This window comes from Tachypleus tridentatus, chromosome 7 (genome assembly GCF_004210375.1).
Source record: "Tachypleus tridentatus isolate NWPU-2018 chromosome 7, ASM421037v1, whole genome shotgun sequence".
NCBI lineage: Eukaryota > Metazoa > Arthropoda > Merostomata > Xiphosura > Limulidae > Tachypleus > Tachypleus tridentatus.
Window position 1 is genome coordinate 100,436,113 of NC_134831.1, and position 27,911 is coordinate 100,464,023.

The 27,911-nt window shown below is 31.6% G+C and overlaps 1 protein-coding gene across 8 annotated transcripts in view; it reads right to left on the bottom strand.

Moving 5' to 3' along the window:
* The window catches only part of LOC143256292 (protein GUCD1-like), a 58,336-nt gene that overhangs the window by 15,747 nt on the left and 14,678 nt on the right, over positions 1-27,911 (bottom strand). For all 8 annotated transcript variants that reach the window (XR_013031230.1, XR_013031229.1, XM_076513345.1 and 5 more), the window contains 3 exons: positions 20,892-20,991; positions 19,994-20,085; positions 10,068-10,173 (listed from right to left, as the gene is read on the bottom strand). Coding sequence is in view for 6 of the 8 variants with exons in the window: in XM_076513345.1 (XP_076369460.1) it covers positions 10,068-10,173; positions 19,994-20,085; positions 20,892-20,991 (298 nt within the window). In the remaining 2 variants the exon portion in view is untranslated. The remainder of the gene's footprint in view (positions 1-10,067; positions 10,174-19,993; positions 20,086-20,891; positions 20,992-27,911) is intronic.

The window sequence follows — 27,911 nt, forward strand, 5'->3', positions numbered from 1 at the left end:
TAGAAATAAAACATATTAATACACTGAACAAAACGAACTCTGTAATTATGAAAACACACACAGTGTAGAAATAACACATATTAATACACTGAACAAAACGAACTCTGTAATTATGAAAACACACACAATGTAGAAATCAAACATATTAATACACTAAACAAAATGAGCTCCTTAATTATGGAAACACACACAGTGTAGAAATAAAACATTAATACACTGAACAAAATGAACTCTGTAACTATGAAAACACACACAGTGTAGAAATAAAACATTAATACACTAAACAAAAAGAACTCCTTAATTATGAAAACACACACAGTGTAGAAATAAAACATATTAATACACTAAACAAAACGAACTCCATAATTATGAAAACACACACAGTGTAGAAATCAAACATATTAATACACTAAACAAAACGAACTCTGTAATTATGAAAACACACACAGTGTAGAAATAACACATATTAATACACTGAACAAAACGAACTCCATAATTATGAAAACACACAGTGTAGAAATAAAACATATTAATACACTAAACAAAACGAACTCTGTAATTATGAAAACACACACAGTGTAGAAATAAAACATATTAATACACTAAACAAAACGAACTCCATAATTATGAAAACACACACAGTGTAGAAATCAAACATTAATACACTAAACAAAATGAACTCTGTAATTATGAAAACACACACAGTGTAGAAATAAAACATATTAATACACTAAACAAAGCGAACTCCTTAATTATGAAAAAACACACAGTGTAGAAATAAAACATATTAATACACTAAACAAAACGAACTCCTTAATTATGAAAACACACACAGTGTAGAAATAAAATATTAATACACTGAACAAAATGAACTCCATAATTATGAAAACACACACAGTGTAGAAATCAAACATATTAATACACTAAACAAAATGAACTCTGTAATTATAAAATACACACAGTGTAGAAATCAAACATATTAATACACTAAACAAAACGAACTCCTTAATTATGAAAACACACAGTGTAGAAATAAAACATATTGATACACTAAACAAAACGAACTCTGTAATTATGAAAACACACACAGTGTAGAAATAAAACATATTAATACACTAAACAAAATGAACTCTCTAATTATGAAAACACACACAGTGTAGAAATAACACATATTAATACACTGAACAAAACGAACTCCTTAATTATGAAAACACACACAGTGTAGAAATCAAACATATTAATACACTAAAGAAAATGAGCTCCTTAATTATGAAAACACACACAGAGTAGAAATAAAACATTAATACACTGAACAAAATTAACTCTGTAACTATGAAAACACACACAGTGTAGAAATAAAACATTAATACACTAAACAAAAAGAACTCCTTAATTATGAAAACACACACAGTGTAGAAATAAAACATATTAATACACTAAACAAAACGAACTCCATAATTATGAAAACACACACAGTGTAGAAATCAAACATATTAATACACTAAACAAAACGAACTCTGTAATTATGAAAACACACACAGTGTAGAAATAACACATATTAATACACTGAACAAAACGAACTCCATAATTATGAAAACACACAGTGTAGAAATAAAACATATTAATACACTAAACAAAACGAACTCTGTAATTATGAAAACACACACAGTGTAGAAATAAAACATATTAATACACTAAACAAAACAGAACTCCATAATTATGAAAACACACACAGTGTAGAAATCAAACATTAATACACTAAACAAAATGAACTCTGTAATTATGAAAACACACACAGTGTAGAAATAAAACATATTAACACACTAAAGAAAACGAACTCCTTAATTATGAAAACACACACAGTGTAGAAATAAAACATATTAATACACTAAACAAAATGAACTCCTTAATTATGAAAACACACACAGTGTAGAAATAAAATATTAATACACTGAACAAAATGAACTCCATAATTATGAAAACACACACAGTGTAGAAATCAAACATATTAATACACTAAACAAAATGAACTCTGTAATTATAAAAATACACACAGTGTAGAAATCAAACATTAATACACTAAACAAAACGAACTCCTTAATTATGAAAACACACAGTGTAGAAATAAAACATATTGATACACTAAACAAAACGAACTCTGTAATTATGAAAACACACACAGTGTAGAAATAAAACATATTAATACACTGAACAAAATGAACTCTGTAATTATGAAAACACACACAGTGTAGAAATAAAACATATTGATACACTAAACAAAACGAACTCTGTAATTATGAAAACACACACAGTGTAGAAATAAAACATATTAATACACTGAACAAAACGAACTCCATAATTATGAAAACACAGACAGTGTAGAAATAAAACATATTAATACACTAAACAAAACGAACTCCATAATTATGAAAACACACAGTGTAGAAATAAAACATATTGATACACTAAACAAAACGAACTCTGTAATTATGAAAACACACACAGTGTAGAAATAAAACATATTAATACACTGAACAAAATGAACTCTGTAATTATGAAAACACACACAGTGTAGAAATAAAACATATTGATACACTAAACAAAACGAACTCTGTAATTATGAAAACACACACAGTGTAGAAATAAAACATATTAATACACTGAACAAAACGAACTCCATAATTATGAAAACACAGACAGTGTAGAAATAAAACATATTAATACACTAAACAAAACGAACTCCATAATTATGAAAACACACAGTGTAGAAATAAAACATATTGATACACTAAACAAAATGAACTCTGTAATTATGAAAACACACACAGTGTAGAAATAAAACATATTAATACACTGAACAAAACGAACTCTGTAATTATGAAAACACACACAGTGTAGAAATAAAACATATTAATACACTGAACAAAGCACGAACTCTGTAATTATGAAACACACACAGTGTAGAAATAACACATATTAATACACTGAACAAAGCGAACTCTGTAATTATGAAAACACACACAGTGTAGAAATAAAACATATTAATACACTGAACAAAACGAACTCTGTAATTATGAAAACACACAGTGTAAAAATAAAACATATTAATACACTGAACAAAACGAACTCCATAATTATGAAGACACACACAATGTAGAAATAAAACATATTAATACACTAAACAAAACGAACTCCATAATTATGAAAACACACACAGTGTAGAAATCAAACATATTAATACACTAAACAAAACGAACTCTGTAATTATGAAAACACACACAGTGTAGAAATAACACATATTAATACACTGAACAAAACGAACTCCATAATTATGAAAACACACAGTGTAGAAATAAAACATATTAATACACTAAACAAAACGAACTCTGTAATTATGAAAACACACACAGTGTAGAAATAAAACATATTAATACACTAAACAAAACGAACTCCATAATTATGAAAACACACACAGTGTAGAAATCAAACATTAATACACTAAACAAAATGAACTCTGTAATTATGAAAACACACACAGTGTAGAAATAAAACATATTAATACACTAAACAAAACGAACTCCTTAATTATGAAAACACACACAGTGTAGAAATAAAACATTAATACACTAAACAAAACGAACTCCTTAATTATGAAAACACACACAGTGTAGAAATAAAATATTAATACACTGAACAAAATGAACTCCATAATTATGAAAACACACACAGTGTAGAAATCAAACATATTAATACACTAAACAAAATGAACTCTGTAATTATAAAAATACACACAGTGTAGAAATCAAACATATTAATACACTAAACAAAACGAACTCCTTAATTATGAAAACACACAGTGTAGAAATAAAACATATTGATACACTAAACAAAACGAACTCTGTAATTATGAAAACACACACAGTGTAGAAATAAAACATATTAATACACTAAACAAAATGAACTCTCTAATTATGAAAACACACACAGTGTAGAAATAACACATATTAATACACTGAACAAAACGAACTCCTTAATTATGAAAACACACACAGTGTAGAAATCAAACATATTAATACACTAAAGAAAATGAGCTCCTTAATTATGAAAACACACACAGTGTAGAAATAAAACATTAATACACTGAACAAAATTAACTCTGTAACTATGAAACACACACAGTGTAGAAATAAAACATTAATACACTAAACAAAAGAACTCCTTAATTATGAAACACACACAGTGTAGAAATAAAACATATTAATACACTAAACAAAACGAACTCCATAATTATGAAAACACACACAGTGTAGAAATCAAACATATTAATACACTAAACAAAACGAACTCTGTAAATATGAAAACACACACAGTGTAGAAATAACACATATTAATACACTGAACAAAACGAACTCCATAATTATGAAAACACACAGTGTAGAAATAAAACATATTAATACACTAAACAAAACGAACTCTGTAATTATGAAAACACACACAGTGTAGAAATAAAACATATTAATACACTAAACAAAACGAACTCCATAATTATGAAAACACACACAGTGTAGAAATCAAACATTAATACACTAAACAAAATGAACTCTGTAATTATGAAAACACACACAGTGTAGAAATAAAACATATTAATACACTAAAGAAAACGAACTCCTTAATTATGAAAACACACACAGTGTAGAAATAAAACATATTAATACACTAAACAAAATGAACTCCTTAATTATGAAAACACACACAGTGTAGAAATAAAATATTAATACACTGAACAAAATGAACTCCATAATTATGAAAACACACACAGTGTAGAAATCAAACATATTAATACACTAAACAAAATGAACTCTGTAATTATAAAAATACACACAGTGTAGAAATCAAACATTAATACACTAAACAAAACGAACTCCTTAATTATGAAAACACACAGTGTAGAAATAAAACATATTGATACACTAAACAAAACGAACTCTGTAATTATGAAAACACACACAGTGTAAAAATAAAACATATTAATACACTGAACAAAATGAACTCTGTAATTATGAAAACACACACAGTGTAGAAATAAAACATATTGATACACTAAACAAAACGAACTCTGTAATTATGAAAACACACACAGTGTAGAAATAAAACATATTAATACACTGAACAAAACGAACTCCATAATTATGAAAACACAGACAGTGTAGAAATAAAACATATTAATACACTAAACAAAACGAACTCCATAATTATGAAAACACACAGTGTAGAAATAAAACATATTGATACACTAAACAAAACGAACTCTGTAATTATGAAAACACACACAGTGTAGAAATAAAACATATTAATACACTGAACAAAACGAACTCTGTAATTATGAAAACACACACAGTGTAGAAATAACACATATTAATACACTGAACAAAACGAACTCTGTAATTATGAAAACACACACAGTGTAGAAATAAAACATATTAATACACTGAACAAAACAGACTCTGTAATTATGAAAAACACACAGTGTAAAAATAAAACATATTAATACACTGAACAAAACGAACTCCATAATTATGAAGACACACACAATGTAGAAATAAAACATATTAATACACTAAACAAAACGAACTCCATAATTATGAAAACACACACAGTGTAGAAATCAAACATATTAATACACTAAACAAAACGAACTCTGTAATTATGAAAACACACACAGTGTAGAAATAACACATATTAATACACTGAACAAAGCGAACTCCATAATTATGAAAACACACAGTGTAGAAATAAAACATATTAATACACTAAACAAAGCGAACTCTGTAATTATGAAAACACACACAGTGTAGAAATAAAACATATTAATACACTAAACAAAGCGAACTCCATAATTATGAAAACACACACAGTGTAGAAATCAAACATTAATACACTAAACAAAATGAACTCTGTAATTATGAAACACACACAGTGTAGAAATAAAACATATTAATACACTAAACAAAGCAGAACTCCTTAATTATGAAAACACACACAGTGTAGAAATAAAACATTAATACACTAAACAAAGCAGAACTCCTTAATTATGAAAACACACACAGTGTAGAAATAAAATATTAATACACTGAACAAAATGAACTCCATAATTATGAAAACACACACAGTGTAGAAATCAAACATATTAATACACTAAACAAAATGAACTCTGTAATTATAAAAATACACACAGTGTAGAAATCAAACATATTAATACACTAAACAAAACGAACTCCTTAATTATGAAAAACACACAGTGTAGAAATAAAACATATTGATACACTAAACAAAGCGAACTCTGTAATTATGAAAACACACACAGTGTAGAAATAAAACATATTAATACACTAAACAAATTGAACTCTCTAATTATGAAAACACACACAGTGTAGAAATAACACATATTAATACACTGAACAAAACGAACTCCTTAATTATGAAAACACACACAGTGTAGAAATCAAACATATTAATACACTAAAGAAAATGAGCTCCTTAATTATGAAAACACACACAGTGTAGAAATAAAACATTAATACACTGAACAAAATTAACTCTGTAACTATGAAAACACACACAGTGTAGAAATAAAACATTAATACACTAAACAAAAAGAACTCCTTAATTATGAAAACACACACAGTGTAGAAATAAAACATATTAATACACTAAACAAAGCGAACTCCATAATTATGAAAACACACACAGTGTAGAAATCAAACATATTAATACACTAAACAAAGCGAACTCTGTAATTATGAAACACACACAGTGTAGAAATAACACATATTAATACACTGAACAAAGCGAACTCCATAATTATGAAAACACACAGTGTAGAAATAAAACATATTAATACACTAAACAAAGCGAACTCTGTAATTATGAAAACACACACAGTGTAGAAATAAAACATATTAATACACTAAACAAAGCGAACTCCATAATTATGAAAACACACACAGTGTAGAAATCAAACATTAATACACTAAACAAAATGAACTCTGTAATTATGAAAACACACACAGTGTAGAAATAAAACATATTAATACACTAAAGAAAGCGAACTCCTTAATTATGAAACACACACAGTGTAGAAATAAAACATATTAATACACTAAACAAAATGAACTCCTTAATTATGAAAACACACACAGTGTAGAAATAAAATATTAATACACTGAACAAAATGAACTCCATAATTATGAAAACACACACAGTGTAGAAATCAAACATATTAATACACTAAACAAAATGAACTCTGTAATTATAAAAATACACACAGTGTAGAAATCAAACATTAATACACTAAACAAAGCGAACTCCTTAATTATGAAACACACAGTGTAGAAATAAAACATATTGATACACTAAACAAAACGAACTCTGTAATTATGAAAACACACACAGTGTAGAAATAAAACATATTAATACACTGAACAAAATGAACTCTGTAATTATGAAAACACACACAGTGTAGAAATAAAACATATTAATACACTGAACAAAACGAACTCCATAATTATGAAAACACAGACAGTGTAGAAATAAAACATATTAATACACTAAACAAAAGCGAACTCCATAATTATGAAAACACACAGTGTAGAAATAAAACATATTGATACACTAAACAAAACGAACTCTGTAATTATGAAAACACACACAGTGTAGAAATAAAACATATTAATACACTGAACAAAATGAACTCTGTAATTATGAAAACACACACAGTGTAGAAATAAAACATATTGATACACTAAACAAAACGAACTCTGTAATTATGAAAACACACACAGTGTAGAAATAAAACATATTAATACACTGAACAAAACGAACTCCATAATTATGAAAACACAGACAGTGTAGAAATAAAACATATTAATACACTAAACAAAACGAACTCCATAATTATGAAAACACACAGTGTAGAAATAAAACATATTGATACACTAAACAAAATGAACTCTGTAATTATGAAAACACACAGAGTGTAGAAATAAAACATATTAATACACTGAACAAAACGAACTCTGTAATTATGAAAACACACACAGTGTAGAAATAAAACATATTAATACACTGAACAAAACGAACTCTAATTATGAAAACACACACAGTGTAGAAATGACACATATTAATACACTGAACAAAACGAACTCTGTAATTATGAAAACACACACAGTGTAGAAATAAAACATATTAATACACTGAACAAAACGAACTCTGTAATTATGAAAACACACAGTGTAAAAATAAAACATATTAATACACTGAACAAAACGAACTCCATAATTATGAAGACACACACAATGTAGAAATAAAACATATTAATACACTAAACAAAATGAACTCTCTAATTATGAAAACACACACAGTGTAGAAATAAAACATATTAATACACTAAACTAAACGAACTCCATAATTATGAAAACACACAGTGTAGAAATCAAACATATTAATACACTAAACTAAACGAACTCCACAATTATGAAAACACACAGTGTAGAAATCAAACATATTAATACACGAAACAAAACAAACTCCATAATTATGAAAACACACACAGTGTAGAAATCAAACATATTAATACACTGAACAAAACGAACTCTGTAATTATGAAAACACACACAGTGTAGAAATAAAACATATTAATACACTGAACAAAACGAACTCCTTAATTATGAAAACACACACAGTGTAGAAATAAAACATATTAATACACTGAACAAAACAAACTCTGTAATTATGAAAACACAAACAGTGTAGAAATAAAACATATTAATACACTGAACAAAACGAACTCCTTAATTATGAAAACACACACAGTGTAGAAATAAAACATATTAATACACTAAACAAAACGAACTCCATAATTATAAAAATACACACAGTGTAGAAATCAAACATATTAATACACTAAAGAAAACGAACTCTGTAATTATAAAAATACACACAGTGTATAAATCAAACATATTAATACACTAAACAAAACGAACTCTGTAATTATGAAAACACACACAGTGTAGAAATAAAACATATTAATACACTAAAAAAACGAACTCTGTAATTATGAAAACACACACAGTGTAGAAATCAAACATATTAATACACTAAACAAAACGAACTCTGTAATTAAGAAAACACACACAGTGTAGAAATAAAACATATTGATACACTAAACACAACGAACTCTGTAATTATGAAAACACACACAGTGTAGAAATCAAACATATTAATACATTAAACAAAACGAACTCCGTAATTATGAAAACACACACAGTGTAGAAATCAAACATATTAATACACTAAACAAAACGAACTCTGTAATTATGAAAACACACACACAGTGTAGAAATAAAACATATTAATACCCTGAATAAAATGAACTCTGTAATTATGAAAACACACACAGTGTAGAAATAAAACATATTGATACACTAAACAAAACGAACTCCTTAATTATGAAAACACACACAGTGTAGAAATCAAACATATTAATACACTGAACAAAACGAATTCTGTAATTATGAAAACACACACAGTGTAGAAATAAAACATATTAATACACTAAACAAAACGAATTCTGTAATTATGAAAACACACACAGTGTAGAAATAAAACATATTAATACACTAAACAAAACGAACTGTGTAATTATGAAAACACACACAGTGTAGAAATAAAACATATTAATACACTAAACAAAACGAACTCTGTAATTATGAAAACACACACAGTGTAGAAATCAAACATATTAATACACTAAACGAAATGAACTCCATAATTATGAAAACACACACAGTGTAGAAATAAAACATATTAATACACTAAACAAAACGAACTCTGTAATTATGAAAACACACACAGTGTAGAAATCGAACATATTAATACATTAAAATCAAACAAACCCTGGAATCACATGATAACTGTTATTTAAGCAAATGAATAAAACAGTGGTATACAACTGATAAATGTAGTTTTATTTTTTAAACAAATATCAGTTTTAAACAACAGTTACACACCTTTGAAGATGCACAAACATCACAGGCTAATTCATTGGCATTGACTAAGACAATAGCTGGAAATCCATTCCTAAGATGATCTAAAATTTCCATAATATCCACTGACCTGAAAAATTAAAAGATCATATGTAAATATTAACGAAATTACAAAGAAAAGCATTTGCAGATCAGCACAAAGTATTCCAATACCATTCAGCAAATGACAAGATAATTCTAAAGCTACAGTTAAATAAGAAAGTTATATCTCAGTGATGATGAGAAAACCCATTTGTAAAAAAAATATATATGTAAAAAAAGCTGGTATGGGTCGAGAACAATTTATTTTATGTAGAGGAGCTCCTCTACAAACCAGATATTTTTGCACATAAATAGAGTTATATCTGTTCAATATTTAAAAGCGAGGATTATAAAATGTTTTCAAAACTTCACTGATGGCTGGAGTACTGTGTGATCACAATTTCCAAAGAGCTATATTTGTACAAAACTTCACTGATGGCTGGAGTACTGTGTGATCACAATTTCCAAAGAGCTATATTTGTACAAAACTTCACTGATGGCTGGAGTACTGTGTGATAACAATTTCCAAAGAGCTATATTTCTACAAAACTTCACTGATGGCTGGAGTACTATGTGATCACAATTGCCAAAGAGCTATATTTGTACAAAACTTCACTGATGGCTGAAGTACTATGTGATCACAATTGCCAAAGAGCTATATTTGTACAAAACTTCACTGATGACTGGAGTACTATGTGATAACAATTTCCAAGGAGCTATATTTGTACAAAACTTCACTGATGGCTGGAGTACTATGTGATCACAATTGCCAAAGAGCTATATTTGTACAAAACTTCACTGATGCCTAGAGTACTATGTGATCACAATTTCCAAAAAGCTATATTTGTTCAAAACATCACTGATGGCTGGAGTACTATGTGATCACAATTTCCAAAAAGCTATATTTGTTCAAAACATCACTGATGGCTGGAGTACAATGTGATCACAATTTCCAAAGAGCTATATTCGTACAAAACTTCACTGATGGCTGGAGTACTATGTGATAACAATTTCCAAAGAGCTATATTTGTTCAAAACATCACTGATGGCTGGAGTACAATGTGATCACAATTGCCAAAGAGCTATATTTGTTCAAAACATCACTGATGGCTGGAGTACAATGTGATCACAATTTCCAAAGAGCTATATTTGTACAAAACTTCACTGATGGCTGGAGTACTATGTGATAACAATTTCCAAAGAGCTATATTTGTACAAAACTTCACTGATGGCTGGAGTACTATGTGATAACAATTTCCAAAGAGCTATATTTGTTCAAAACATCACTGATGGCTGGAGTACAATGTGATCACAATTTCCAAAGAGCTATATTTGTACAAAACTTCACTGATGGCTGGAGTACAATGTGATAACAATTTCCAAAGAGCTATATATGTTCAGAACTTCACTGATGACTGGAGTACCATGTAATAACAATTTCCAAAGAGCTATATTTGTACAAAACTTCACTGATGGGTGGAGTATTGTGAGATAACAATTTCCAAAGAGCTATATTTGTACAAAACTTCACTGATGGGTGGAGTATTGTGAGATAACAATTTCCAAAGAGCTATATTTGTTCAAAACTTCACTGATGACTGGAGTACCATGTAATAACAATTTCCAAAGAGCTATATTTCTACAAAACTTCACTGATGGCTGGAGTATTGTGAGATAACAATTTCCAAAGAGCTATATTTGTACAAAACTTCACTGATGGCTGGAGTACTATGTCATCACAATTTCAAAGAGCTATATTTGTATAAAACTTCACTGATGACTGGGTACTATGTGATAACAATTTCAAAGAGCTATATTTGTTCAAAACTTCATTGATGGCTGGGTACTATGTGATAACAATTTCAAAGAACTATATTTGTTCAAAACATCACTGATGGCTGGAGTACTATGTGATAACAATTTCAAAGAGCTATATTTGTACAAAACTTCATTGATGGCTGGAGTACTATGTGATAACAATTTCCAAAGAGCTATATTTGTACAAAACTTCACTGATGGCTGGAGTATTGTGAGATAACAATTTCCAAAGAGGTATATTTGTTCAAAACTTCACTGATGGCTGGAGTACTGTGTCATCACAATTTCCAAAGAGCTATATTTGTACAAAACTTCACTGATGACTGGAGTACCATGTAATAACAATTTCCAAAGAGCTATATTTCTACAAAACTTCACTGATGGCTGGAGTATTGTGAGATAACAATTTCCAAAGAGCTATATTTGTACAAAACTTCACTGATGGCTGGAGTACTATGTCATCACAATTTCCAAAGAGCTATATTTGTATAAAACTTCACTGATGACTGGAGTACTATGTGATAACAATTTCCAAAGAGCTATATTTGTTCAAAACTTCATTGATGGCTGGAGTACTATGTGATAACAATTTCCAAAGAACTATATTTGTTCAAAACATCACTGATGGCTGGAGTACTATGTGATAACAATTTCCAAAGAGCTATATTTGTACAAAACTTCATTGATGGCTGGAGTACTATGTGATAACAATTTCCAAAGAGCTATATTTGTACAAAACTTCACTGATGGCTGGAGTATTGTGAGATAACAATTTCCAAAGAGGTATATTTGTTCAAAACTTCACTGATGGCTGGAGTACTGTGTCATCACAATTTCCAAAGAGCTATATTTGTACAAAACTTCACTGATGACTGGAGTACTATGTGATCACAATTTCCAAAGAGCTCTATTTCTTCAAAACTTCACTGATGGCTGGAGTACTATGTGATCAGAAAGAGCTATATTTGTACAACACTTCACTGATGGCTGGAGTACTATGTGATCACAAAGAGCTATATTTTTACAACACTTCCTGATGGCTGGAGTACTATGTGATCACAAAGAGCTATATTTGTACAAAGAGATTGATAAACAATACAGAACCATAGGACAGACTACAGTTTGAAGGACAAAATCTTCAATGTTCTGAATGAAAGCTGAAAAAATTAACATAGTATAGAATTTAAGACAACAGCCAGTTTCTAAACCTCATCCAAACCAATCAAGCCAAATGACCTTATCAGCTAAGTTAAAACTATGGCTAGAAAATAAAATCCTCAGACCCATAAAAAAGCCATTGCAATGAAGCCAGACATATCTCCTGATACCATTAACAATAAAATAAGCAAGAATACAAAGTGGATAAAGGCAAAGAAACCAAAAATTTGAAGCTTTTGACTTCACAATTTCAGTGTATTATTTTTAACATTTTTTTTATCAGGATATGTGTAATTTAATGGTTTTGATGATAAATCAGTTTATTTTTATTACTGCTAATGATATACCTACTGTCAGAAGGAAGTTACTTAATAAATTCAAGTTTGTCTATTTTCACATTAAGCTATTTATAGAATGAATTTTCACACATAACCAACTTAGAGCTTCTCTTTGTTAACCTGAAGATGGCCTAGAAGGTCTAAATGTTGTTCTGTACTTCATTTATATTGAAGTTTTAATACCCCTAGCAGTCATCTTCAGAATGCAATCTTGGGCCTGTTCAATGTTGTTGTTGTTTTTTGTATTTTTACATGCAAGGCCTCATAGTAAATCAAAATAATGACACTGAAAAACAAGAAAACAACCTAAAAAGCAGGTTGTGGAACATCAGATAATAACTGTGATGTAAATGTTACAATGTCAGAGCTCTACCGAAATTTGTCAGATGTCAGAGTAAATATTTCATATTTAACATCTAATTTCTACTTTAAATACAGAAAATATATTCAATACTAATTATTTGAAACTACTTATATTAGTACCAAAATGACTGACCACACTTTTCTGAGAGAAAACAAGTGAAAAACTTCCTTTAAGTTAAGCAGTGAGAAAAACAAAACTAGCTGGGCACCATACACAAAACTGTAAAATTAAAACAACTTTAAAAAATAATTATCTTAATAAATTATTATGTTTTTAACTGATCTACAGTATTAATAGCTTTGAGTTTGATAATGCTTTGCACGTCATGCTGCCAATACAAATAATTCACAAAAAGCAATTTTCATTGTACACTGTATACATGAATCATATATATATATATATATATATGACAAAAATCATCTTTTTAATGCTCTGACATCTGCTTTTGAGCCAGATTAGTCACACAGTGCCTGTTGCTATATCGTGAGAGAAAGTGACAAAGTATGTGTGCTGGACAGTCTCTATCAGTAGACAAATTGGAACACACACAGCCAGTATGTTTTCTGACACTATGAGAGCTTCGTTTTAAAAGGTAATTATTCTAATTTTAGTTTTTGAAGTACTGGAGCTCAAATCCAATTTTAAGTTGTTCTCTGAAGAAGAAAGGTCTACCTTTTTAAAGCACTTGGTTAATAAGGGTTCCAGTTGTTGGAAGTTTACATTTTCCTACACTGAAAATGTGTTTCCAATAAAACTTACCTCAATACATATAGCTATTCCTCAACTTTCACTTTGCCCATCTAAGCATTGGTTTCATTAGCTCAAGTATTTTATACCACATTTCAATGCCCTTAGCAATTTTTAACCTTGCAGCACTCCCCATCTACATCAATGTGCCCTCTGTCTAGGTACTATATACAAGTACTTCACTCACATAATGTAACCACTTTTCCCAGACTTAAACCATCCCAGTGACTAATACCAGCTCTTAAAGCGAGGGAAGGGTCAGAGTGCCAACAGAGATAAATATGATTGGAAATACATCTTCAATTTAAGATGTTGAAACATAACTTACCATTCACTGACACTTATAGCTTGAATCCCTCACTGAGAAGGTAAACATAACTTACCATTCACTGACACTTATAGCTGAAATCCCTCACTGAGAAGGTAAACATAACTTAAGATTCACTGACACTTATAGCTTGAATCCCTCACTGAGAAGGTAAACATAGCTTACCATTCACTGACACTTATAGCTTGAATCCCTCACTGAGAAGGTAAACATAACTTAAGATTCACTGACACTTATAGCTTGAATCCCTCACTGAGAGGGTAAACATAACTTACCATTCAATGACACTTATAGCTTGAATCCCTCACTGAGAAGGTAAACATAACTTTCCATTCACTGACACTTATAGCCTAAATCCCTCACTGAGAAGGTGAACAAAACTTACCATTCACTGACACTTATAGCTTAAATCCCTCACTGAGAAGGTAAACATAACTTAAGATTCACTGACACTTATAGCTTAAATCCCTCACTGAGAAGGTGAACAAAACTTACCATTCACTGACACTTATAGCTTCAATCCCTCACTGAGAAGGTAAACAAAACTTACCATTCACTGACACTTATAGCTTGAATCCCTCACTGAGAAGGTAGAAGGTCCAGTGAGGGCATTATCCATACAGAAAACATCTGCATAGAACAGGAACGTACAAAGAGTGGTATGCAAGTGAGAAAATCACACTACATCCAGCACAGATATGGTCTTCACTCAGAACTTAGTTCCTTTATCATGGGTGTAACAGAACATGAATAATCATCATTACAGGGCAATCCCAACCAGACAGTTGAGGTTCCAAAGCTTTGGGTTGGAAGTAAGGGGATCTTGGTCTCTATAACCAATGTTGGATAATTGGACTGCAACATAAAATATACAGATATACATTTGATTGGATTCCAACCTGTAACAATAGAGAGATACATTTCAAATCACTGTAATCACAATGAGTAAGTAAGCAACACTGAAGCAGACACACTTTGTCCTCCACCTGAAGAAGTCTGAAGAACTCAAAATGATGGAAAAGTGTACTCCTTAATCAACCAAAGGAATAAAACTAATCTTGTCTGGAAGTATAAGCATTTATTCTTATTCTCCAACCAAGTAATCATGGAACATTCTGCTTGCTCCCAGAATTATGTAGAGAATGTGGAACACCTTGCTCAACCAAAGATTCAGGATGGGACCACCCTACATTCAGAATTATAAGGAGATAATGGACCTCCTTCTATAAACAATATAATAAATTGGCAGTGATAAAAAAGAAGAGCCAGACACACCCTAATCAAATTGCCTAACATCAAATCTTAAGTGTTATTACAAGTGTGCTCCTGTGAAGGTTTGTGCCTTTCCTACTGACATCAAAGAAAAACGTGTAAATGCTTGAAGAGGAGAGCTTCCAACTTTGTCCTTTTTTTCAAGAGTGGAAAAATTCTCTCAAACACTGAAGGTAAAGCCTCTGTCCACCACTCCAGTAACTAAAAACAGTGTGATTAGGACTATCTCCACTTGTAGAATCTGGGAAGGAGATGCACTGGGTAGACCTGAGGAATAGTGCAATAGGTAAATCAAGTTCCGTAACTTTTTAAAAGCAAACTATTCCCAGTTTATTCAATACAATGATTGGAAGCGATGGGTAAGATACCCTTTATCTTCACTCATTGCCCATGAGGGGCAGTCCAACAGAAAATGGTAATGCTATCTGGTGAACACCTACATGGTCTTATGGAACACTTAATTTCTGCAAAGCCTGTTGCAATCAGAAGAAAATAGTTAAATTTGGTGATGGTGCAGAATTAAATTGATAAAATACACCTGTCTTGGCAACATTTGTTACAGAGTGGAATACAGTGAAAGAAAGAAGAGATAAGGGATCCTGGAAAGAAAAGAGAGAAGAGGAGAACAAAACTAATCAGTCCTCCTTACAATCTAGCAGATGTTATTACACCCTTGTGCAAATTAATTGAAACAAATGCTCATTTTACAATATTTTCAGCATGGTGGCCGGTGTAGGCTCGCTGGACCCGCTGATTTCCTTTAATAGTCATTTTTTCACACAGAAGGCATCATTAGCTGTGTTTTGCAGTATGGTCGATCTATTTTTGGGATATATGATGAAATTTTGAGGAATATTACGCCATTCGAAATTGTGTTAGAAGGGCAAGGAGACCAGTCAAAAAACAACTTCTTACCAACTCAGTGAAGAAAACACAGTATCAATGGGGTCAAAAATACAAGAACTGGTTGTTGTTGTTTTTGAATTAAGTACAAAGCTACACAATGGGCTATCTGTGCCCTGCTCACCACAGGTATCAAAACCCAGATTTTAGCATTGCAAGTCCGCAGACATACTGCTGAGCCACTGGGGGACTACAAGAACTGGACGCAAGAACAATTGAGGAAGATGTTATTCAGTGACGAGACTCATTTCTTCGTACAGATTCAAAGAAGTCTGCATGTTCGCAGATATCCAGGTGAGAAACTTTGAGAATCTCACATCAATCAGTTCGTAAAACTTCCCTTGAAGATGTTTTGGGGCTTTTTCAGCTACTATGGTGTCGGAGGCTTACATATCGTAGAAGGTATGATGCAAGGACCACAGTAAATCGAAGTTTTGCAGAGAAGAGTCATTCCAGAATTGAAAAAGAGATTTCCTGATGGATCTGGCATTTTTCAGCAAGATCTGGCTCTGTGCCACACATCAAAACTTGTGAAGAATTTTATGAGTACAATGCGAATAAAGGTGCTGAACTGGCCTGGAAACTCTCCGGACATAAATCCTATTGAAAATCTTTGGGCAATTTGTAAAGAAAGACTTCAAGGAAAAGACTGTACTATGAAAGATAAGCTAGTTGAGACCATAATTGAGGTGTGGTACCGCGATCCAAAAATTAGTAAAGATTGCAGTCAACTCGTGGACTCGATACCAAAGTGGACTAACGATCTTCTGAAAAATAAAGGCGGTCATATCATGTATTAATTTGTGAGTAATTTTTGGATTCTCAGAAATAAAATGCGAAAAACTGAAAAAAATTGTAATTTTGTCTTGTTTCAATTAATTTGCACAAGGGTGTAAATGGCCACAGGGAGGTTGTAAAGAACTCTCAGAACAAAATGTGTAAAGAATGTGAGAAAGAGAGTAGTGGGTAAAATTTATAATTTACTTTTCACTTATCCTGACTACATAGTTATTTCTGTGTGTGTATGTATATATAATTTATAATGTACTTTTCACATATCCTGACTACATATTTATTTCTCTGTGTGTATGTGTATATATAATTTATAATGTACTTTTCACTTATCCTGACTACATATTTATTTCTCTGTGTGTATATATAATTTATAATGTACTTTTCACTTATCCTGACTACATATTTATTTCTCTGTGTGTATGTATATATAATTTATAATGTACTTTTCACTTATCCTGACTACATAGTTATTTCTGTGTGTATGTGTATATATAATTTATAATGTACTTTTCACTTATCCTGACTACATAGTTATTTCTGTGTGTATGTGTATATATAATTTATAATGTAATTTTCACTTACCCTGACTACATATTTATTTCTCAGTGTGTATGTGTATATAATTTAATGTACTTTTCACTTATCCTGACTACATATTTATTTCTCTGTGTGTGTGTGTATATAATTTATAATGTACTTTTCACTTATCCTGACTACACATTTATTTCTCTGTGTGTGTATATATATAATTTATAATGTAATTTTCACTTACCCTGACTACATATTTATTTCTCAGTGTGTATGTGTATATAATTTAATGTACTTTTCACTTATCCTGACTACATATTTATTTCTCTGTGTGTGTGTGTGTGTATATAATTTATAATGTACTTTTCACTTATCCTGACTACATATTTATTTCTCTGTGTGTGTATATATATAATTTATAATGTAATTTTCACTTTCCCTGACTACATATTTATTTCTCAGTGTGTATGTGTATATAATTTATAATGTACTTTTCACTTATCCTGACTACATATTTATTTCTCTGTGTGTATGTGTATATAATTTATAATGTACTTTTCACTTATCCTGACTACATATTTATTTCTCTGTGTGTGTATATATATAATTTATAATGTACTTTTCACTTATCCTGACTACATATTTATTTCTCTGTGTATGTGTATATATAATTTATAATGTACTTTTCACTTATCCTGACTACATATTTATTTCTCAGTGTGTATGTATATATAATTTATAATTTACTTTCCACTTACCCTGACTACATATGTCTTTCTCAGTGTCTGTGTATATATAATTTATAATTTACTTTTCACTTATCCTGACCAAACAAGCACATGGATTTATTGCTCAGTCTTTTAAACTGACTATTGTTTAACCAAACACATGGATTTATCAATATCTTTGAAACTTACTACTATTTGGTCACATACGCATAGTTCCGTCACCATGTTTTATTCAGGCATTACTTCAGAGTGGAAGAAATGTAACAATGTAACGACAAACAGAGCAGATATTAAAATAAAACTTTCATTAACATTACATCAGGCAATATATCAGGTTAATTAAAGGCAAATATAATAAAAATTTATAAATTATGTTATTGGTCTGTTCTCACTCTTCAGTGGAAGTTGAAAGTATAAGCTAAAACAAGAATCTACTTTAAATGGAATAAATCACCACATGGATCCTTCAAAAGAAATGTAACAATAGACTATTTATATTACTTAGCCTGAAGTGATTCTTAAACAACTTGTAACAAGCAGTAATGCTTAATACGTCATAAGAAAAACACAACACGTGACAATAATATTACACATTCTTAAAAATGAACTCGGGTATGAAACTAACCATATTTGTCAATATTATCAAGGCAGACAAACAGCCATGCATTTACATTTTAATGCTTTACCTGTGGCATTTCAAATTTGTTTTAATACACACGCACATAACTAAATATTTGTTTTCTTAATTTAATGTTGTACAAAACTTCTCAATAGCTTTTTTATCACACTAATCTCCACAGAATGTTTTAGAATTAAACAAAAACAAACATGAGTTCTGAGACATTTTGTGATTGTAAGGGGACCACTTGTTGTAAAAAAGCCTACTCTACCTTTGTTGCACATGAACGTAGTTTTTGTCTGCTTCTTCAAACTTTTCATTCACTCGCTGCACATCTGATGACAATGTCTGTTTATAAAACTCCTACAAAAAGGAATTGGAATCAAATAACAGAAGTTTCTGGAAACAAAATATCACAAAGACCAGAATAAATTGATACTTTCATGAATGTACTGTAATAACATATAATATCGTACCTGAGTAAAATCATATTACAAACATATATACATTTGAACATGGTTATAAGATGCACTATCATCTTGATAGTGAGCTACTATCACCTTCATTATTCATTCTGAGTACAGAAACACAATATCTACTGAGCTACTCTTGTGTAATGTTCACAGTCATACAATATGTTTTAACATCTTGATCTGATCTCTGGTGTTTTCCAGTTGTCAAAAGCTAAAAATTCCTTTATGTACCTTACAAATTTTCTTCAAACAATTATTGTGTCATAATAATTTTTACTGATATGTTTAGCTCCCTCAATTTTTGAGTAACAAATCATGATACAGAATAAAATGTACTTAATGATTTTGTTTTAGTAAACTTGCAAATTGTAAGACTCATGTTGGCCAGAGCTTTCCAATAACACTTCTGTATATATTGTATGTTATTTTGTTCTTAGTTTAACAATAAACACGTAAGAGTAATTGTTAACCATGTTTGTCTTGTATACATGTAGTAAATCTATGGCTAAGAAAATGTAGACATACCACATACGTCAATTTTTATTTGAAATCATTCTTAACTAAATATATTTTGAGTAATCATGAAACATAATAATTCTCACTTATCCTATTTTGTAATACACTCTTTAAAAAACTAGTTAGTTTACATAGAATAAATAAACATAATAAATAAAATGATGAGAATTTATCTCCCACCTCATTTTTAAACTCAGGATGGACACCAAATGTTATGGTACAGTAAAGATGGTCAACCTGAAACCTCCGCAGCAGATAAGCAAGGTCAATTGACCACTTACTAAATGTAAATGAAAAATTGTACAATACTTTAAATGCATAAAGCCAGTGCAGATAGCTACATGTGCAATCAACAAGAACTGTAAGTAAATATCACAAAAAAACAAGATGAATTTGTAGCCTTTCAAAAGTAAATAGCTAATAACTCCTCATTTGTTACTTGATACAAGTCATCTGTATCTGTCATACCATTGAGAATTTTCATATTCAGTAACTGAGTTGAAATTTGATGTTATACACAGCTCATGTTAAATGTTCTCTAGCTGTTTTTGAAATAATGTCAGCACTTCACTTTGTCTAAAAACTTTTAAAAACATTTCAAGCTAATTTTCACTTATTAATTACACTTTAAACATCTTGGTACATGTGTGAAATTTAGTGGGATAAGTTTAGTACAATGTTAAAATAAATTAACCAAAACAACTGCATATAACTGTGTGTGTGTGTATGTGTATATATGAACTAAGCCCAAAACACACAAGACAAAATAAAACTATGATACAAAGAAAAGGTGAAATATACCACAGCAAAAGATAAAGTGGGATACATGGCCTTCTACAAGCCACACAGAGGTGAGGATGCACTGTCTATGATAGGATATATGGAATCACAAGTCACATGGAGGTGAGGATGCACTGTCTATGATAGGATATATGGACCTACAAGCCACATAGAGGTGAGGATGCACTGTCTATGATAGGATATATATATGGAACCACAAGCCACATAGAGGTGAAGATGCACTGTCTATGATAGGATATATGGAACTACAAGCCACCTAGAGGTGAGGATGCACTGTCTATGATATAATAATATGGAACCACAAGCCACATAGAGGTGAGGATGCACTGTCTATGATAAGATATATGGAACCACAAGCCACATAGAGGTGAGGATGCACTGTCTATGACAGGACATAAGAAACCACAAGCCACATAGAGGTGAGGATGCACTGTCTATGATAGGATATATGGAATCACAAGCCACATAGAGGTGAGGATGCACTGTCTATGATAGGATATATGGAACCACAAGCCACATAGAGGTGAGGATGCACTGTCTATGACAGGATATATGGAACCACGAGCCACATAGAAGTGAGGATGCACTGTCTATGATAGGATATATGGAACTACAAGCCACATAGAGGTGAGGATGCACTGTCTATGATAGGATATATGGAATCACAAGCCACATAGAGATGAGGATGCACTGTCTATGATAAGATATATGGAACGACAAGCCACATAGAGGTGAGGATGCACTGTCTATGACAAAATATATGGAACCACAAGCCACATAGACGTGAGGATGCACTGTCTATGACAGGATATATGGAACTACAAGCCACATAGAGGTGAGGATGCACTGTCTATGATAGGATATATGGAACCACAAGCCACATAGAGGTGAGGATGCACTGTCTATGATAGGATATATGGAACTACAAGCAACATAGAGGTGAGGATGCACTCTCTATGATAGGATATATGGAATCACAAGCCAAATAGAAGTTAGGATGCACTGTCTATGATAGGATATATGGAACCACAAGCCACAAAGAGGTGAGGATGCACTGTCTATGATAGGATGTATGGAATCACAAGCCACATAGAGGTGAGGATGCACTGTCTATGATAGTATATATGGAACTACAAGCCACACAGAGGTGAGGATGCACTGTCTATGATAGGATGTATGGAATCACAAGCCACATAGAGGTGAGGATGCACTGTCTATGATAGTATATATGGAACTACAAGCCACACAGAGGTGAGGATGCACTGTCTATGATAGGATATATGGAACCACAAGCCACATAGAAGTGAGGATGCACTGTCTATCATAGGATATATGGAATCACAAGCCACATAGAGGTGAGGATGCACTGTTTATGATAGGATATATGGAACTACAAGCAACATAGAGGTGAGGATGCACTCTCTATGATAGGATATATGGAATCACAAGCCACATAGAAATTAGGATGCACTGTCTATGATTGGATATATGGAATCAGAAGCCACATGGAGGTGAGGATGCACTGTCTATGATAGGATATATGGAATCAGAAGCCACATGGAGGTGAGGATGCACTGTCTATGATAGGATATATGGAACCACAAGCCACATAGAGGCGAGGATGCACTGTGTATGATAGGATATATGGAACTACAAGCCACATAGAGGTGAGGATGCACTGTCTATGATAGGATATATGGAACCACAAGCCACATAGAGGTGAGGATGCACTGTCTATGATGTTTAAACTTGTTTTCATAAGCCTATCATGAGAAATAAAATTACAAGTTAAGAGAATTAAAAGCAAATAAAGCTACTCAACCCGATAATGCCTCATTTCTGAAGCCATCATACACCATACAGATGTCCAGAATGAAAGAAAGATGCAAGAATGTGAAACTGGCATTCCGGGCCCCTCCCCCTCACAAATCAAATAGCATATCATAACTTATGATTTCTAGGTTCATAATCAGTTTAGTTGTTGAATCTTGTGCAAAGCTACTTGAAGGCTAATTGCAAGAGCTGTTCCTAATTTAGAAGTTATAGACTACAGGAGAGGCAGTTACTCAAAATCTCCCAATGCCAACTCTTGGGCTACTCTTTTATAATGAAAAGTGGGATTGAACATCACATAATAATGCCTCCACAGCTGAACAGATAAGCATCTTCAATGACATGGTTGAAACTTAACATCAATGGACTGCGAGTTGAGCACCCTAACCACTGTACCGAACACGAGTGAGCACCCTAACCACTTTACGGAAATTTACACATATACATTCCAGCCACATATTGACATAGTGATAAAACCTGTTTTATAAAGTACAATGCAAATAAAAAAAACGTTCATAGTTGGGTCAAACAAAACAAGAAGTTGGGGGGGGGGGAAGAGACTGAAGATGAACAACTGGTGCATTACTCAAAATTGTTAATTAGTTATAATTTTTACATGATACCAAAAAGTAAAAAAGTTACTGAGGGTTCAAGCCTTAACATCACCTAATTCTTTTGCAAACTGTGGGAAGGTGAACTTGAAAACTTTTTTATCAGGTTTTGAATACATCCAGTATATAAAATGAATATACTCCAAGGACCAGTTAGTAAAGAAAGCTCAAAGGTCAAGGTTTCATCAAAAGACAACACTTCTGTTATACTAGTAGCAAACCTAAATTCAAAAAACTTGGGAACACATTATAATAGAAAGAGGACTTGCACACTTATTCCTACATTTTTCAGAGTGGGAATTGTTTGGTGAATATTTTAAGTTTGTTAAAAACACTATGATAATGTAGTTCCACCCACTGATAAGTTCCACACTCTGATAAGGTAGTTCCACCCACTGATAAGTTCCACACTCTGATAAGGTAGTTCCACCCACTAATAAGTTCCACACTATGATAAGGTAGTTCCACCCACTGATAAGTTCCACCCACTAATAAGTTCCACACTCTGATAAGGTAGTTCCACCCACTGATAAGTTCCACACTATGATAAGGTAGTTCCACCCACTGATAAGTTCCACACTCTGATAAGGTAGTTCCACCCACTGATAAGTTCCACACTCTGATAAGGTAGTTCCACCCACTAATAAGTTCCACACTATGATAAGGTAGTTCCACCCACTGATAAGTTCCACCCACTAATAAGTTCCACACTCTGATAAGGTAGTTCCACCCAATGATAAGGTAGTTCCACCCACTGATAAGTTCCACACTCTGATAAGGTAGTTCCACCCACTAATAAGTTCCACACTATGATAAGGTTGTTCCACCCACTGATAAGTTCCACCCACTAATAAGTTCCACACTCTGATAAGGTAGTTCCACCCACTGATAAGTTCCACACTATAAGGTAGTTCCACCCACTGATAAGTTCCACACTCTGATAAGGTAGTTCCACCCACTGATAAGTTCCACCCACTAATAAGTTCCACACTCTGATAAGGTAGTTCCACCCACTGATAAGTTCCACACTATGATAAGGTAGTTCCACCCACTGATAAGTTCCACCCACTAATAAGTTCCACACTCTGATAAGGTAGTTCCACCCACTGATAAGTTCCACACTCTGATAAGGTAGTTCCACCCACTGATAAGTTCCACACTATGATAAGGTAGTTCCACCCACTGATAAGTTCCACACTTGATAAGGTAGTTCCACCCACTAATAAGTTCCACACTATGATAAGGTAGTTCCACCCACTGAGTGCCTTAAGTTTTAACTGAAATACTTTTCTTCTAGATTTTTTGCAACATATTTTGAACCATTTTATCTGTCCCAGCATTTGTCTGTCTCCTGTTTCCACTTGAAAAGATGTACATGCAAACAAAGCTCAACATTTACTTTTTAAATGACAGAAAAACAGGCATGAATAATGTTCATGTCAAGTTTTATTGTGCAAGCAAAATATTTTACAATAAACTGTTAGAAATGAAACACACTACCATTCACTTTTATACTTGTAACACAACATAAAGAGTAAAAATATAGACTTATCATATGTTATTGCTGAATGGCTCTTAGCATGACTGAAATGTTCAATAATTACTTTTTACCATGGGCATTATAAGAAGCTCTGAGTGAAGCCAAGAACGTTTTTAGATTACCTTGAAACTTTTCCTGTCACTAGTTTTGTTAGATTAAACTAATCAATCACAAACGATTAGTTTTGCTAGATTAAACTTATCAATCACTAAGAATTAGTTTTGCTAGATTAAACTAATCAATCACTAAGGATTAGTTTTGCTAGATTAAACTTATCAATCACTAAGGATTAGTTTTGCTAGATTAAACTTATCAATCACTAAGGATTAGTTTTGCTAGATTAAACTTATCAATCACAAACGATTAGTTTTGCTAGATTAAACTTATCAATCACAAAGGATTAGTTTTGCTAGATTAAACTTATCAATCACTAAGAATTAGTTTTTCTAGATTAAACTTATCAGTCACAAAGGATTAGTTTTGCTAGATTAAACTTATCAATCACTAAGGATTAGTTTTGCTAGATTAAACTAATCAATCACTAAGGATTAGTTTTGCTAGATTAAACTTATCAATCACTAAGGATTAGTTTTGCTAGATTAAACTTATCAATCACAAACGATTAGTTTTGCTAGATTAAACTTATCAATCACAAAGGATTAGTTTTGCTAGATTAAACTTATCAATCACTAAGAATTAGTTTTTCTAGATTAAACTTATCAGTCACAAAGGATTAGTTTTGCTAGATTAAACTAATCAATTACTAAGGATTAGTTTTGCTAGATTAAACTAATCAATCACAAATAATTAGTTTTGCTAGATTAAACTTATCAATCACTAAGGATTAGTTTTGCTAGATTAAACTTATCGATCACTAAGAATTAGTTTTGCTAGATTAAACTTATCAATCACTAAGGATTAGTTTTGCTAGATTAAACTTATCAATCACTAAGGATTAGTTTTGCTAGATTAAACTAATCAATCACTAAGGATTAGTTTTGCTAGATTAAACTTATCAATCACTAAGGATTAGTTTTGCTAGATTAAACTTATCAATCACTAAGGATTAGTTTTGCTAGATTAAACTTATCAATCACTAAGGATTAGTTTTGCTAGATTAAACTAATCAATCACTAAGGATTAGTTTTGCTAGATTAAACTTATCAATCACTAAGGATTAGTTTTGCTAGATTAAACTAATCAATCACTAAGGATTAGTTTTGCTAGATTAAACTTATCAATCACTAAGGATTAGTTTTGCTAGATTAAACTAATCAATCACTAAGGATTAGTTTTGCTAGATTAAACTTATCAATCACTAAGGATTAGTTTTGCTAGATTAAACTTATCAATCACTAAGGATGGGTACTTTTACTTGTTCCTCATCACTAAGGATGGGTACTTTTACTTGTTCCTCATAAAAAAAACAGCTCAGAAAATGCATGAAAAGTTACAATTTTTTCTATACTGAAAATGTATTTCCAATACAAACTTACCTGTACTTTCAAGATTTAGCTATTCTTGTTCATTGCTGCCCTCTATATGCAAACTTTTCTTTACCCCTGTCACAAGCCTTGCGCTTCTCCCTTGTTGGAATTTGTATATTGTAACATGTGTCTCAGTGTCATCTATTAACCAATAGTAGAATAGCGTGCCCATGTGAAATATATAATTCCTTCTACACTCTCCTACCAAACCTACACTTGAAAGTTTTGCAGGTGTAGGCACCAGAGAAACGAGTAGGAAGAGTGCAAGGTATTAGAAGAGAGGAGTAAGTGTCAGAAATATATTTTCAATATAGAAAAATTATAATTTCTGATACAGTACTTACCTCCAGTCACAAGATGAACTGGAATCTCACACTGAAAAACAAGTGTGAGAGAATAACAGAAATATCCTCTAAAGCATTTAATGGATATATCTGGACAATGAGAGAAATAGATCTGAATATCATAAGGGAGTGAACCCTCCACTTTTCATTTAGATATACGTTTTGCACGTATGTATAATCCATAAAACATGAGGACAGAAATTATGAGGTATAGGATGGCTAAGGCATGTTAGACTGTATTCAGCAAGTCAACTACATACAAAACCTCTTTATCATGTACCAACATTGATGAGAGGTTAGGATTGAGATCATACCATCTTCACCTCAAACCCAAGAATCAGGAATTAAAACCCACCAATTACTGGGTATCACACAAGGATTATCACCAGTTCATCAATCCAGGAATTGTCATCCTACATTGAGAGGATTGAATCAACTTGTGTGAGGTCTTATGTTAATTGGTTCACTCAAATACAAAACCTCAATGCTGGGAACCAATGTTCACATGAAGGTAAGACAAGGGCTCCCAATTCAAGAGTTTACTACATTTATAACGAATGAACTCCAGTGTGTACCGAATATGT